Source organism: Taudactylus pleione, unplaced genomic scaffold (genome assembly GCF_031769625.1).
Source record: "Taudactylus pleione unplaced genomic scaffold, aTauple2 ptg000047l, whole genome shotgun sequence".
Classification (NCBI taxonomy): domain Eukaryota; kingdom Metazoa; phylum Chordata; class Amphibia; order Anura; family Myobatrachidae; genus Taudactylus; species Taudactylus pleione.
In genome coordinates, this window is record NW_028284449.1 from 1,885,368 (window position 1) to 1,901,290 (window position 15,923).

Consider the following 15,923-nt stretch of genomic DNA (forward strand, 5'->3'; position numbering starts at 1 on the left):
TGCTATGTCAGGGAGTCAGGGAGATTGCTGCTATGTCAGGGAGTCGGAGATTACTGCTATGTCAGGGAGTCAGGGAGATTGCTGCTATGTCAGGGAGTCAGGGAGATTGCTGCTATGTCAGGGAGTCAGGGAGATTGCTGCTATGTCAGGGAGTCAGGGAGATTACTGCTATGTCAGGGAGTCAGGGAGATTGCTGCTATGTCAGGGAGTCAGGGAGATTGCTGCTATGTCAGGGAGTCAGGGAGATTACTGCTATGTCAGGGAGTCGGGGAGATTGCTGCTATGTCAGGGAGTCAGGGAGATTGCTGCTATGTCAGGGAGTCAGGGAGATTGCTGCTATGTCAGGGAGTCAGGGAGATTACTGCTATGTCAGGGAGTCAGGGAGATTACTGCTATGTCAGGGAGTCAGGGAGATTGCTGCTATGTCAGGGAGTCAGGGAGATTACTGCTATGTCAGGGAGTCAGGGAGATTACTGCTATGTCAGGGAGTCAGGGAGATTGCTGCTATGTCAGGGAGTCAGAGAGATTACTGCTATGTCAGGGAGTCAGGGAGATTACTGCTATGTCAGGGAGTCAGGGAGATTGCTGCTATGTCAGGGAGTCAGGGAGATTACTGCTATGTCAGGGAGTCAGGGAGATTACTGCTATGTCAGGGAGTCAGGGAGATTGCTGCTATGTCAGGGAGTCAGAGAGATTACTGCTATATCAGGGAGACAGCAGCAATCTCCCCGACACAGCAGCAATCTCCCTGACTCCCTGACATAGCAGTAATCTCCCTGACTCCCTGACATAGCAGCAATCTCCCTGACATAGCAGCAATCTCCCTGACATAGCAGCAATCTCCCTGACTCCCTGACACGGCAGCAATCTCCCTGACACGGCAGCAATCTCCCTGACATAGCAGCAATCTCCCTGTCTCCCTGACATAGCAGCAATCTCCCTGTCTCCCTGACATAGCAGCAATCTCCCTGACTCCCTGACATAGCAGTAATCTCCCTGACATAGCAGCAATCTCCCTGTCTCCCTGACATAGCAGCAATCTCCCTGACATTGCTGCTATATCCCTGATTGCTTTCTTTGCAAGTATAGAACAGCTACGTAATGGGGGTAAGGTGCAACAGTATATACATTCAAATGGTATAATCAGTATCCATTCCCTGCATTTGGTATAGGGCACAATGATCCCTATGGCTACATGTATTTTCATATAAGGTTTCCTTTAGCCATGTATATGGAACCCCCTGTAATACACAATATATGAGCAATCCCTGACAAGTATCAGTGTGTTTTCTTCATCAAGTAGATCTTACTGCTTTGGGGCTCATTCACATTTGGATGTAAGTCAGTATTATGACACGCCTCTCAGATGTACCAGTACACGCCTATCACATGTATGACACCTCTCAGATGTAGCAGTACACGCCTATCACATGCATCACAGACCCATCCTGCTTCCAGGTCCCGTGAACTAAGGTCACGTAGTTCCGTCTTCACCTGCGTGGTCTATTTGTTTCATGTGGAAAGAGAATGTAACAGTGTTTGGCTCCTACGTGTATCAGCCCCTCCGAGCCTTCGTCAAGGAGTATAAGGTTGCCATGTTGGTTCAGGGCAATATAAGCTCCGTCTCTGTGACGTCTGTGGGTGAGCGCGTCTGAGAGTGAAAAATAACTCACAAATTCTTGCAACAAGTCTTGTTAAATCTATATCTAAATAGACTCTAAAAGCCTGTGATGTACAGTGCCTTGTAAGTATTCACCCCCCCTTTGCATTTTTCATGTTTTGTTGCCTCACAACCTGGAATTACAATGGATTGTGTGAAGGTGTGCATCATGTCATTCACAGAACTACAACTGTGACGTTGTGTTTTTTTATATTGTGAATCAAATAACATTTACAACAACATAACAGAAAACTTCAGCGTGCATAACTATTCACCCCCCTAAAGTCAGTACTTTGCCACCTTTTGCGGCAATTACAGCTGCAACGCTCTTTGGATAAGTCTCTATGAGCTTGCCACATCTTGCCCCTGGGATCTTTGCCCATTCCTCAAGGCAAAACTGCTCCAGCTCCTTCATGTTGGATGGTTTCCGCTTGTGAACAGCGATCTTCAAGTCTGATAACAGATTCTCCATTGTATTGAGATCTGGGCTGTGACTAGGCCATTCCAACACATTAAATGTTTCCCCTTACACCACTGGAGTGTTGCTTTAGCAGTATGCTTCAGGTCATTGTCCTGCTGGAAGGTGAATCTCCGTCCCAGTCTCATATCACAGGCAGACTGAAACAGGTTTTGCTCAAGAATATCCCTGTATTTAGCACCATCCATCTTTCCCTCGACTCGAATCAGTTTCCCAGTCCCTGCTGCAGAATAACATCCCCACCGCATGATGCTGCCACCGCCATGTGTCACTGTGGGGACGGTGTTCTTGGGGTGATGGGATGTGTTGGGTTTGCGCCAGACAAAGCGTTTTCCTTGGTGGCCGAAAAGTTCAGTTTTAGTCTCATCTGACCAGAGCACCTTCCTCCGTACATTTGGGGAGTTGCCCACATGCCTTTTGGCAAACTCAAATCGTGTCTTCTTATTTTTTTCACTAAGTAATGGCTTTTTTCTGGCCACTCTTCCATAAAGCCCAGCTCTATGGAGTGTACGGCTTATTGTGGTCACAGGCTCAGATACACCAGTCTCTGCTGTGGAACTCTGCAGCTCCTTCAGGGTTACCTTTTGGTCTCTGTGCTGCCTCTCTGATTAATGCCCTCCTTGCCCGGTCTGTGAGTTTTGGTGGGCGGCCCTCTCTTGGCAGGTTTGTTGTGGTACCATGTTCTCTCCATTTGATGATGGATTGGATGGTGCTCCGGGGGATCATCAAAGACTTGGATATATTTTTATAACTCAACCCAGAATTGTACTTCTCAACAACTTTGTCCCTGACGTGTTTGGAGAGCTCCTTGGTCCTCATGGTGTGATGCCTCCTGCTTAGTGGTGTTGCAGCCTCTGGGTCCTCTCAGAAAAGGTGCGTTTATACTGACAGATCATGTGACACTTAGATGTCACACAGGGGGGCTTCATTTCACTAATCATGTGACTTCTGAAGGTAATTGGTATGAAGCTCCTCAAAAGTTCTGGTGCAACCAAAGGGGGTGATTATACATAAAATTCTGAAAATTGGCATGTGCATATGTAAAGATTATTTTTTATATATATATATATTTTTTTCTCATTTCACTTCACCAATTAGACTATTTTGTGCAGATCCATCACATAAAATTCAGATTAAAAAAATAAATAAATTCCAGGTTGTAATGTAACAAAAAAGGTAATAAACCAAGGGGGTGAATACTTTTACAAGGCACTGTATATCAGATAAAAAGCACATATGCAGTAAAATTAAGAAAAAAACGGGGGGAATAAATGTTTGTTTTTTTTCGTGTAAATTACAGTCTGAGCATAGGCTGGATATGTGACTGCACTGGGCTCTGCATTATATGTCTGTCATTTGGATGCTACCTGTATTGTATGATGTTCCACAATGGAGACAACATTGTAGTGACCATCTCTTTATTGTATGCATCAGTCACTTGGATATTCTCTGTTTTGTATGGTGGACACCAGGATGCATTCTGTATTGTATGATGATCTCTAGGACATTGTCTGTAATGTATGATGATCACTAAGATGCTCTCTGCATTATATATCAATTGCTAGGACATTCTCTGTATTGTGTGATGGTCATTAGGATGCTCTCTGTATTGTATGGCAAACACCAGGATGCATTCTGTATTGTATAGCGAACATTAGATATTCTCAGTAATGTATTGTGGTCTCTAGAACCTTCTCTGTAATGTATGGTGATCACCAGGATGAATTCTGTAGTGTATAGTGGTCACTAGGTGTTCTTGGTAATGTATGATGGTTTTTAAGATACTCTCTGCATTGCATATCAGTTACTAGGATACTCTCTGCATTGCATATCACTAGCACAGGGAAAATTTATTTTGCAAAACCGTATAATACCTGCATTGTGTTACCTACAAAACAGCACTTTTATTACTCCCTGTGGATGTAATGTGCACTATCCTGTCTATATTGACATAAATTACTCCTCACCAATTCGATTCATACAATTTCTATGCAGTTTCTGTTTTGGCAACATTCATGGTCAGTAACATAATATATTAATCTCTCAACTGTCCCGAGTCCATCAGCTTGGTGCCGAGTTCAGAGGCCTGTCCCGAATCCATCAGCTCGGTGCCGAGGTCATGGGCGGTAGAGTGTAGGCCCTTCCTATCTTTCAGCACCATGTGACCCTTAATCTGTCCCTGTCCATCTTAGTTAGATCCATCTCATAACTATGACCTGCTTAGAATCCAGCATGAATCTATGCTTATGTATCTAATCCCCTCTCTCATATCATCACCTACCTGTCTGTCCACCTACTGACCAACGCTACATTCATTTCACCTGATAGCCTTTCTCCTCCTCTAATAAGGATGTGCTGTGTTTCCTAGGTATGGCAGTGTGGGGGCAGCGTGGAGGTTCTACCCTGCTCTAGAGTCGCTCACATAGAAAGAGCCCACAAGCCGTACACAGAAGACCTGACAACCCATGTCCGAAGGAACGCCCTGAGGATGGCAGAAGTCTGGATGGACGAGTTTAAGAGTCATGTCTACATGGCTTGGAACATACCACAAGAGGTGCAGTATTTACTGTCATTATTCAGGGATATAAGTATAACTCGCCATGTTACTAGATCATCTTACCCGTTACCAAGAGATTCACAGGAGATCCCAAATTAATTCTCACCCACTAGAGAGATGGATTCCACTTGTTACCCTGGGGGGGCGGCTTCTACAGGTGACTGTATTGCCGCTGGTTAGGAAGGAGAAAGGGATCTGCAGACGTCTTATTGATCCTGGGTTGTTTGATAGATTCTTATTGTTTTATCCATCACTGTTTAATGCAGCTAGGAATACATCAGACTCAGAGTTTCCCAAATTCCACCATTGCAGTCGAGGTTTTAAGGATATCTATGATTGAACACAGGTGACTTAATTAGTACCTCTCTCAATTTGATTTAACCATCTGGACTCAAACATGGCTATCCTTAAAACCAGGACTATAATGGCAGAGTGCATATCCTAACTCCACTCTTCAGAGAACGCTAGCAGTGCATGTTTTCCAGATCTCCTAGTTGGTGCACAGGTGTAGTCATTACTGCCTGATACATTGTAATTTTTAAAATTGTATGCAACTATAAGGGACGGTCACGCTGGCAATGGGGAGCTCGGACAAAGTGTCCTTTGGGCGTATTGTGGGATCGTCAGCGAAATTGATCAGGAAATTGTTAGGTGCCCTAGTGGGGAGTAAGAAGTAGATGAAAATAAAGTAAGGAGAAGCATAAGAGGGTAGAGAGGGCCCTGCTCGCAAGAGCTTACAATCTAAAGGGGAGGGGCAGACAGATAGGGGTGACACAGATGGGGTAGATAGTGAGGAAGGAGCATGGAGCAGGGGGTTAGGATATGAGCTGTGGAATGTGAGGGGCAGACAGACAGGGGTGACACAGATGGGGTAGATAGTGAGGAAGGAGCATGGAGCAGGGGGTTAGGATGAGAGCTGGACGGCTTTGATGAAGTACAGTAATGGGTCTTGAGAGGCCTGTGAAGGATTGTAGAGAGTCTGATGGGAGGATGATGATTGTCTGTCAGCTATGAGCAGATGCAACACTCAAGTCATCTGCAGGGCGCGGAACGTCCCTAACAATGAGCCCCTTCCGCTCCCTTTATCTCTTCCCAATATTCACATTCCATAGAATAAAATCCTGTGTTTGCATCGCTCTATACAGCCAGACACAGCATAGCGCTCATTCCACACTCCGCTCCTCATCCAAATGTTTACTCCTCTACAATGGCTGCCATCTTGTTCGGGAAACCAATGCACATTGGTATAGAGAGGCGCACTTGCGGGGATGATCTTATGGTGCATACACACGGTCAGATTTTTCTTCAGATCTGAACGATAACAATTTAAAAAATCGTTCAATCATTCATATCTGAAGGAAAATCTGACATGTCTGAATGATGAACGATGCGCGTTCCCCATAGTCAGATAACGATATCTGACATCTGATGTGTTTGTATTAAAATTAATGGAATCGTCCAAATCTGACTGCAGTCAAAAATCGTTCAGATCGTTCATCTGACAGTGTGTATGCTCCATTGCGCCCGTCCTCAGTCTGCGCGGTCCAAACTCATCCCACTCTGCCAGCACTGGAGAACGTCTCACCCTGAAACCCTCAGTCGCCGTCTCCGTCACTATCAGTAAATCTCCTGTCCCTATTTCTCTCCTTCCAGGCGTAGATACAACATAAAGACAGTGCGTTTAATGAGGCCCTTAGCATAACACCAGATATAACACCAGATATAACACCAGATATACATTTATCGCTCTCACCGTAAAGACAAATAACTGGGATTTTTAATGGCTTAGTAAGATCCAACTAAACTGAGCTGTACATCAATAGAGACTATAATGGACGTCTCGTCTCTCAATGGTAATTTCATCTCTCTTTTGTCTCCGAATGTTGGAAAGAGGCTGGAATATTGCACTTTATCTCCGTGGAGACGTCGTTACCGGTAGTGATTCCGTGTACGGGAAATAAATTGTGCTTATTTACAGAAGTTCAGTGGCTAGATTAGTAGTAGGCGTAGTATTAATAATGATAATTCCCTCTAATAACCACCAGTTATCCCTGGACTGATGATTTATCCCCCTCTCTGTGCCCCCATATATATTACTAACTGCATTGCTGTCTGTGTAGCTTTCTTCTATGTCTCTTAGCCACGTCTGCCTACAATCCAGCACTGCTGTCCTCAGATAATATTACAGTGTATCCCGTGGTGAGCTGTCCTGTGTCTTAGGGCAAATTAAATAAATATATAATTACATAACTAACATCATGTAAGGAAACGATGGGTTGGGCGCGATATCCCGGGAGATACCATCTGGACAGCCACGCTGCCGGCAGCACGGTCGCGGGGGTCACGTTCCCGGCAGCACGGTCGCGGGGGTCACGATGCCGGCAGCACGGTCGCGGGGGTCACGCTGCCGGCAGCACGGTCCCGGTGGGTCACGCTGCCGGCAGCACGGTCCCGGGGGTCACGCTGCCGGCAGCACGGTCCCGGGGGTCACGCTGCCGGCAGCACGGTCCCGGGGGTCACGCTGCCGGCAGCACGGTCCCGGGGGTCACGCTGCCGGCAGCACGGTCCCGGGGGTCACGATATATAGTCTACAAGTATGAGCTGATTAAGTAAAGTGATCTGAAGGTGGAAGCGCTCTGTTCTATGGGGCTGATTCATAATTGTACGCTGGGGTGATAGTCTCTGATCTGCGCAGGAGCCGCGCTGCCCGTATGCAGATTAGGTCCTGCGATGTTGATCACTGTGCCCCAAAAGTCGCAGCATGATAGAAATGCTGCTGGTGATTGGGATGGGGCTTTGTGCTGTGAAATATGGCTGGCGGTCTCCTGCTGCCGCCGTGCGCAACAACTGTGCTGGATAAATAGAAGTGTGCAGCTTTAGGCGGCTTCCCTGGGTCTGACCCACCATCTGTGTGTTCTTCTCCTGGGCTAGGGTCCCACGCGCTGAGCACCTGTCGCTGGGACTGTAACTTCCTCGCTCTGTGTTTTGCGCTTGTGGTGGGTGGGTGGTCTCTTTCATTCAGCCAATCAGGCACGAACGTCCCCAGGGATGTCATTCCTATTAGGAGCCTCCTATTAGGAATTCTCTGGAGATTGGCACAGGAAGGGGGGCAGGAGGTGCAGGCATCGGCCACAACGCTATTATAATAGTACTATAGTACCTGGATAACATCTGCACCTTAGTGTTTGTGTTTCTCTTATCAGGACATTTGTGTGGACAACATGCATAGTACATAGAGGATGCTAGTTACACTGTGCATTTTACCACTGTATAAATTACACTTCATTGCAATTTTATATTGTGTAATTCCTATTGTTTTATAATTCTCACTGCGCTCAGTTGAGTCACTGAAAGTATATACTATTGTTTTTATAGTATAAGTTGTCAGCTAAAATAAACACAACTAGGGAATCCCCGGCGGTAACCGCCTTAGTTATGGAGGATATTAGTTACTGAGGATATTATGGAGATAATGAATGGTGGAACAACCACATTAGGTAACGGAACCTTTCCATTGTGACAGCAGTCTGTAAAATTGTCGCTGATCTCCTCTTCCAAGAAGTGTCTGGCACCACAGCCCAAACGTTGCACGTCCATAGGACACAAAGAGTAGTATTGTGGTGAATATGTCATGTACAATACAAGCGGCGTATCAGTGGATCTTGTTATACGTTGGTTGTGACGATAATATTCTTGACTCTAAGATTTTTGAACTGCACACTCTGGGCTCCACCATATCAACATCCTGGAGTCCGGCTCTAGGCATGTTTGGTGTAAACAAAGTATGGAGAAGTGAATGATACAATAACACAGAGAGAAATATGTGGCTGCAAATAACTATCACAGTTTCCAGACTTCCCAGCAGGTCACATGTTCCAGTTCACCCAGCAAGTGCACAGGGAGAGTTCAGTTACTGACACAGTTTCCAGAGCATAATGGTGATGCATTGTAAATGGCGGGCGGATGTTTTTCCACATAACTACGAAATGAAGCAACCAATTTCAGCGCCAATATTTTTCTGCAAGTCTACAGACCAAGGGCCGGATTCAGAAAGGATTACTATTGCGTATGCAGCTGTGAATGTATCCTAATGCCTGCAACAGCTCAGCCAGCATACAGACACCCACTGCTGCGTTCTCACATCCGTTCTACCTCACACTCCTGTGTATACATTGGTACCATCGACGCATAACGGGCCGTCATGTAATATTTACACCTGGCCTGACCAGCTGCAGAAACTGCAAGTCTCGTTGTGAGTACTCAAGCGGGGTATGCAATCGCAGTGGCTAAGTTATGCACACCACTGAAACGGCATTTAAATGGACAGACATGCCTACATTTTTCGACCACTCCCCCCGTCACCACCCCCAAATGCTCATGGCCTGTCACTCACTCTGCAATGCATTCCTCAGTGAGTCCATAATCGCAGTGTATAACAATCGCAGGATCTGCGTACGCTGCTGAATCAGGCCGCAATGCCTTTAATTTGGTATATGATGTGCCCAGCTCATAGGAATAAATGTCGTCCTTCTACTATTAATATATATAATATAAGGGCACAGTGGTGTGTATATAATATAAGGGCACAGTGGTGTGTATATAATATAAGGGCACAGTGGTGTGTATATAATATAAGGGCACAGTGGTGTGTATATAATATAAGGGCACAGTGGTGTGTATATAATATAAGGGCACAGTGGTGTGTATATAATATAAGGGCACAGTGGTGTGTATATAATATAAGGGCACAGTGGTGTGTATATAATATAAGGGCACAGTGGTGTGTATATAATATAAGGGCACAGTGGTGTATATACATAGGTACAGTAATGTCCTTATATTAAGGCTACATCTAAAAAAACAGATTTCTCCATAGAGAATTCCGGAGGGGGGGGCATGGTGTTTAAGGGGCTACACCTCAAAAGCTATTAGAGGTACGGATCTGAAATTTGGGATTACCGTGTAGAACTGTCGCTCGGTGCTACATGCCAAATTTCAGGGCATAAACATAAAAAATGAGGATTTGGGAGTAATATAAATCTCCAACTGTCACTTTTTTCTGACATTCTCAATTAGGACAACTTTTCTGCTGTTCTCTATGGGGGATTTTTGGGAAGGCAAAACTCAGGGTAGGGGGCGAATTCAGACTTGGGGTTTGTTTTATTAGGTAGCTATTTGGGGTTCAGGTAAATTAGAAAGTTACAGTTTTTAAACTATTACCTCAAGAATGCTCCATTATAAAGATGAGACTTTTCAACTTGTTGCGCAGCCTCAGTAGGAGCCTATAGCAGATGTTCTCACTGTGGCTTCACTTGGGTGTACAAAGATGGCCGTCTTTAGCCGTGCTGGAAAACACCAATGGTAGCAGCGGCGAGGACACGGAGGCGGCGGTGGAGACATCAGCGGGTGTCGGCAGGACCCAGCGGCGGCGGTTTTGTGAATTTTCAGATCATGTCTAAGCAGCCTTAATGGGACATGTGAAACTGTAAGGTTTTTGTCTATATTGGAATATATTCCAATACTCATATATAGAGAACTGCTGTTTGTACCTGGATGCACACACTTCATTTTACACACTGTACATACATATACACTCACATACATACTATATATACACATACATATATACACTCATACACTAATACTCATACACTCTCATACATACATACACACTCATACACATACGATCTTGGCTGGATAACTACACTGATGCCCTGGCTATACAGTATGTATGTGGATGCTACAGATGATATTTGTAGTGCTCCTGATGTGATATGATGTGTGTGTTAGTGACGGGTTAGCACTGTGACACATCGTCCTGTCTCTCCTCGGGCTGATCGCTTCTCCTCTGTGATAACAATCCCAGCTCATCTCTTGACCTTCTCCCCCTTGTAGGACCCTGGGATTGACATCGGTGACATATCGGAGAGGAAGGCCCTGAGGAAGAGGCTGCAGTGTAAGACCTTTCGGTGGTATCTTGTCACAGTGTACCCGGAAATGAGAACCTACTCTGACAACGTTGCCTACGGCGTGGTGAGTCCATCTCCTGGGTTCCTTAATGTAACAAAAAAGCCTTAATATCAATGTGCTGGGAGGACCTAACAAAGAGAAAGCCCTTCTAGTTATTGTATTGTACATGCCGTCCTGCTCGGGCGATTTGCTGTGTAGCTTGTGCTTTCTGTCTTATTTCATCCATGTGTTACATTGCCCAGGTTATAAGGCTGGATGCTGAGCAGCGCTGTGTCATATCATCAGAAAGCAGTGATGTGCCATATCCCACGGCAACCATAGAAACAGTCTGCTTTCCAACCATGCATTTATATTATCAGCCAAAGAAAGAAGTGAGACAGAGCGGTACTGGGGCACATCGTAATGGACGGATATCACTTATAACCTCCCTGACATTGGAAAACCCCCTTTACTTTTCCTTATTCTTCTGGTGATAAAGCAAAACATACGCTGTATTACAGTCACCTGGAAGCGATTTTCTGAGATTTCAGTCCAAGTCCTTAGCGTTACCTCGCCCTGGCAGCTGTCACTCACCTTCGGGGCCACATACTGGCTGATGGCCGCCCATTCTTCTCTAATCAGTGCTTGGAGTTTGTCAGAGTTTGTGGGGTTTTGCCTTTTCCAGCATGATGGAGCACCTCGCCATAATAACTAAGTGGCTCGGGGAACAAAACATCGAAATTTTGGGTCCATGGCCAGGAAACTCCCCAGACCTTAATCCCATTGAGAACTTGTGGTCAATCCTCAAGAGGCGGGTGTACAAACAAAAACCCACAAATACTGACAAACTCCAAGCACTGATTAGGTAAGAATGGGCGGCCATCAGTCAGTATGTGACCCAGAAGGTGAGTGACAGCTGCCAGGGCGAATTGCAGAGGTCTTGAAAAAGAAGGGTCACACTGCAAATATTCACTCTCTGCATAAACTTAATGTAATTGTCAATAAAAGCCTCTGACACTTACGTAATGCTGTAATATTACCTCAGTATACCATAGTAACATCTGACACTTATGTAATGCTGTAATGTTACCTCAGTATACCATAGTAACCTCTGACACTTATGTCATGCTGTAATGTTACCTCAGTATACCATAGTAACATCTGACACTTATGTAATGCTGTAATGTTACCTCAGTATATCATAGTAACATCTGACACTTATGTAATGCGGTAATGTTACCTCAGTATATCATAGTAACATCTGACACTTATGTAATGCTGTAATGTTACCTCAGTATACCATAGTAACCTCTGACACTTATGTCATGCTGTAATGTTACCTCAGTATACCATAGTAACATCTGACACTTCTGTCATGCTGTAATGTTACCTCAGTATACCATAGTAACATCTGACACTTATGTAATGCTGTAATGTGACCTCAGTATATCATAGTAACATCTGACACTTATGTAATGCTGTAATGTTACCTCAGTATACCATAGTAACATCTGACACTTATGTAATGTTGTAGTGTTACCTCAGTATACCATAGTAACATCTGACACTTATGTAATGCTGTAATGTGACCTCAGTATACCATAGTAACATCTGACACTTATGTAATGCTGTAATATTACCTCAGTATACCATAGTAACATCTGACACTTATGTAATGCTGTAATGTGACCTCAGTATATCATAGTAACATCTGACAAAAAGGTCTAATGACACTGAAACAGCAAACTTTGTGTAAACCAATACTTTTGGCCATGGCTGTACTGTATATCAGGCTCCGGGTCATTAGCACCATATTACATCTCTGTACTGTACGTCCCAGTCCAGAGGGGACCCCGACATATCACCATCTGTCACAGCACAAAATTGCTTCTTTCCAAAACTAATATCATTTGACCTAATTGAGCCAGCTGAATGCTAATTGGGGTTATGTAAATGCCCCATTATTTATGAACTCATTAGGCCACAGATGTGGTGGACTTATGCATAAAAAGCTGAGGGCCTGATTCAGAGCCGCTCATTCGCTCTAAGCGATGTTCGCACAACTGCGCATGCGTACGGCACGTAATACGCATGCGCGAACCAGTCAGTGCGGTCGAAATTCATGTGCTGGCAAAATAGCGAATGCCTCATAATTTGAGTGACAGAATGAGGCATTTGTAGGTGGTAACAGGGGATGGTGCTTGAAAACGGGGAGTGAAGATCCGAACGCAGGCGTGCCAAAACGGGCGTTTTAAGGGTGTGCATAATTAACTAAGCAGCGTCATCGACCACGTCACTTGGTTGTTTCTTAGCCTGAACTGTTCGCATGATTGCGGTAGGAAAATCCAACCACAAGCACTGTGAGCAGTTCAGACGCCTTTCGATGTACTCGATTAATCAAATAAATAGCGGAGATGACGTAGGATGCGAGCGGCCAGGGGGCGTTTTTATCAAAATAGCGGCCGCAGGTTTTGTTCGCTCGTTCAGGCTTAGAGGCGTAAACAGACCGCAAAGAGCGAGCACTTCATTTAAATAGCCGGCCCTTTTTTCAGAACGACCGTTCGCAAATAGGGCCTGATTCAGAGCCGGACGCTGAGTGTACAGAACAAGGAGGGCAATAAGCTGATGGACCCTCACTCCCTGCGGGCAGCTAATGGTCTCATTTCCCTCTCCTCGCCTAGAACAGATACACAGGAGCCATGTACAAGGTCATTGTATTACAGTGCTAACCACCAGCAATCACAGCTCTCATTACTATCAGAACGAGCTCGGTAATCAGATGGGATAATGATGTATTGTCTTTGGTTCCAGTTACTCCGTGCAGTTCATCTCTGATTAATCTCATCAGCATTGCAGCACTCAGCAGACCCTCCAGTCCACGTGTCCCCCATATTGATTGTACTATTCACCAGGCAGCTGACCCCCAATGTATGAGCAAAGTCCTTCTTTTATGCAAAAATATGGCTGTTTTGCCTTATGCAGAGGAAAGTAGGCATTGCTGGCACATGGACTTATAAGGACAAGAGACAGGTGCTGTAACCATTAGCAACCAGGATATTACCTCTAATCTGCACCACTGCTGCAGACAGGCATAATGTGATTGGGGGAAAAGATGATGTAACCAAGAGCAACCAAAGGCCCCAGTCAGTGCAGTTGTTTCTCTAATTAACACTTAGGTCCTGATTCATTGCTGTGCGCAATTCTGACTATACAGTATATTCCTGCAGATATAGGACAGACGGTCACAACTTGGAAGGAACATTTTTCTGTGACCTCACTTCTAACCAAGTATACGTGTCCTGTACAGGGTCAGAGATGCTGGATTGAAAGTAAAGCCAGCTATCAGACGCACGAGGTGACCGCTATCAGACGCACGAGGTGACCGCTATCAGACGCACGAGGGGACCGCTATAAGATGCGCACGAGGTGACCGCTATAAGATGCGCACGAGGTGACTGCTATAAGATGCGCACGAGGTGACTGCTATAAGATGCGCACGAGGGGACCGCTATCAGACGCGCACGAGGTGACCGCTATCAGACGCATGAGGGGACCGCTATCAGACGCACGAGGGGACAGCTATCAGACGCGCACGAGGGGACCGCTATCAGACACATGAGGTGACCGCTATCAGACGCGCACGAGGGGACCGCTATCAGACGCGCACGAGGTGACCGCTATCAGACGCATGAGGGGACCGCTATATGAAACATTACATTGTATTGCTCAGGTTTGTGTCTGCGGCTTCTTCCCTCTACATTGCAGAACCTTCACAGTGACATAGTACATAGACAATCACTGCGACATCTGCGCCATGCTGTAATGTAAATAGAGGAACCCTGCAATTCCTCACAGCTGGACTCAGATACACTTGGCGAGTTCCACCTGATGAAATGTGATGTCCCCTAGATTGTAAGCTCCTAGGAGCAGGGTCCTCCTCCCCACTGTCACACAGCCTCTTCTCTAGCACGTCTATGACAGCCGTCACCTTCCCAGCTGTACTGTGTATGGAGAATTGTGCTGCTAATTGTTACTTGTGCTCTGTGTATATTTTGGTTACTGTATTGTAATGTAATGTTCTGTGTACCCTGTACTGTATGTACGGCGCTGCGGACCACTTGTGGCGCCCTATAAATAATATGTAATAATAATGTCATTGGTGCAGATAGAACACATGTCTATAAGATACGTCTCTCCCTATATCACTATATCAGACATTTTGTTTCTCTGTAGCTGCAGAACTCCCTGAAGACGGACCTGTGTCTTGACCAGGGGCCGGATACGGACAACATTCCCATCTTGTACATCTGCCATGGAATGACTCCGCAGGTTTGTGGAGATATGAACGGTGATATTTACACAACATATAAATGTTACGTAGAAGTTTGTATGGACTCTATTCAGTTACATCCTTTGCACCTACATCATTGTGTGGGGAGGTAAAATGCAGCTGGTGTATGGTGAGGACAGTATAATACTAGGCACACCCAGTTAGCAGAGGGATAATGTGTGGGTTTGAAGGTTATGGAGTGGCAGTTGGTGTATGTGGTGAGGACAGTATAAGACTATCCCTCTGCTAACTGGGTGTGCCTAGTCTTATACTGTCCTCACCACATACACCAACTGCCACTCCATAACCTTCAATCCCACACATTAGGCACACCCAGTTAGCAGAGGGATAATGTGTGGGATTGAAGGTTATGGAGTGGCAGTTGGTGTATGTGGTGAGGACAGTATAAGACTAGGCACACCCAGTTAGCAGAGGGATAATGTGTGGGATGGAAGGTTACGGAGTGGCAGCTGCTGTATGCGGTGAGGACAGTATAGGAATAGGCACACCCAATTAGCAGAGGGATAATGTGTGGGATGGAAGGTTACGGAGTGGCAGTTGGATGGCAGAATGTACATAGAAGTTATAGGTAGTCTTTGGTGTTGTAGAATCATTTATGATTCCGCTTGGTGACCTGAAGCTTTTTGGGGGGTGGGGCTGTTGATTGTGTTTAGGAAATTCTATATGGACACATTACAGACAGAACAGGACAAGCAATGTAGGTCTGTGGCTCCCAGTTGAGATTGGTGGAGCTCTTCTCTAAAGGTGTACACACAGCTATTTTTTGGACGACTGAACGATAACGAAATCATTAAGTCGTCAAAAAAATAGTTCAGTTTCAGCCCTAAAACGATGACCGATAACTACCAGTGCGCGCTCCCGTTTGTAGTTTTCGTTCATCGCCCGAATCTCCCGTCCAGCCTGACGATAATGTCAGGTTGAACATGTT

The 15,923-nt window shown here is 45.4% G+C and overlaps 1 protein-coding gene across 1 annotated transcript in view; it reads left to right on the forward strand.

Annotated features, from left to right (window-relative positions):
• GALNT18 (polypeptide N-acetylgalactosaminyltransferase 18) overlaps positions 1-15,923 on the forward strand; it is a 402,179-nt gene that overhangs the window by 360,083 nt on the left and 26,173 nt on the right. The window contains exons 7-9 of the mRNA XM_088460523.1: positions 4,507-4,692; positions 10,591-10,728; positions 14,878-14,973. Of these exons, the coding sequence (XP_088316649.1) occupies positions 4,507-4,692; positions 10,591-10,728; positions 14,878-14,973 (420 nt within the window). The remainder of the gene's footprint in view (positions 1-4,506; positions 4,693-10,590; positions 10,729-14,877; positions 14,974-15,923) is intronic.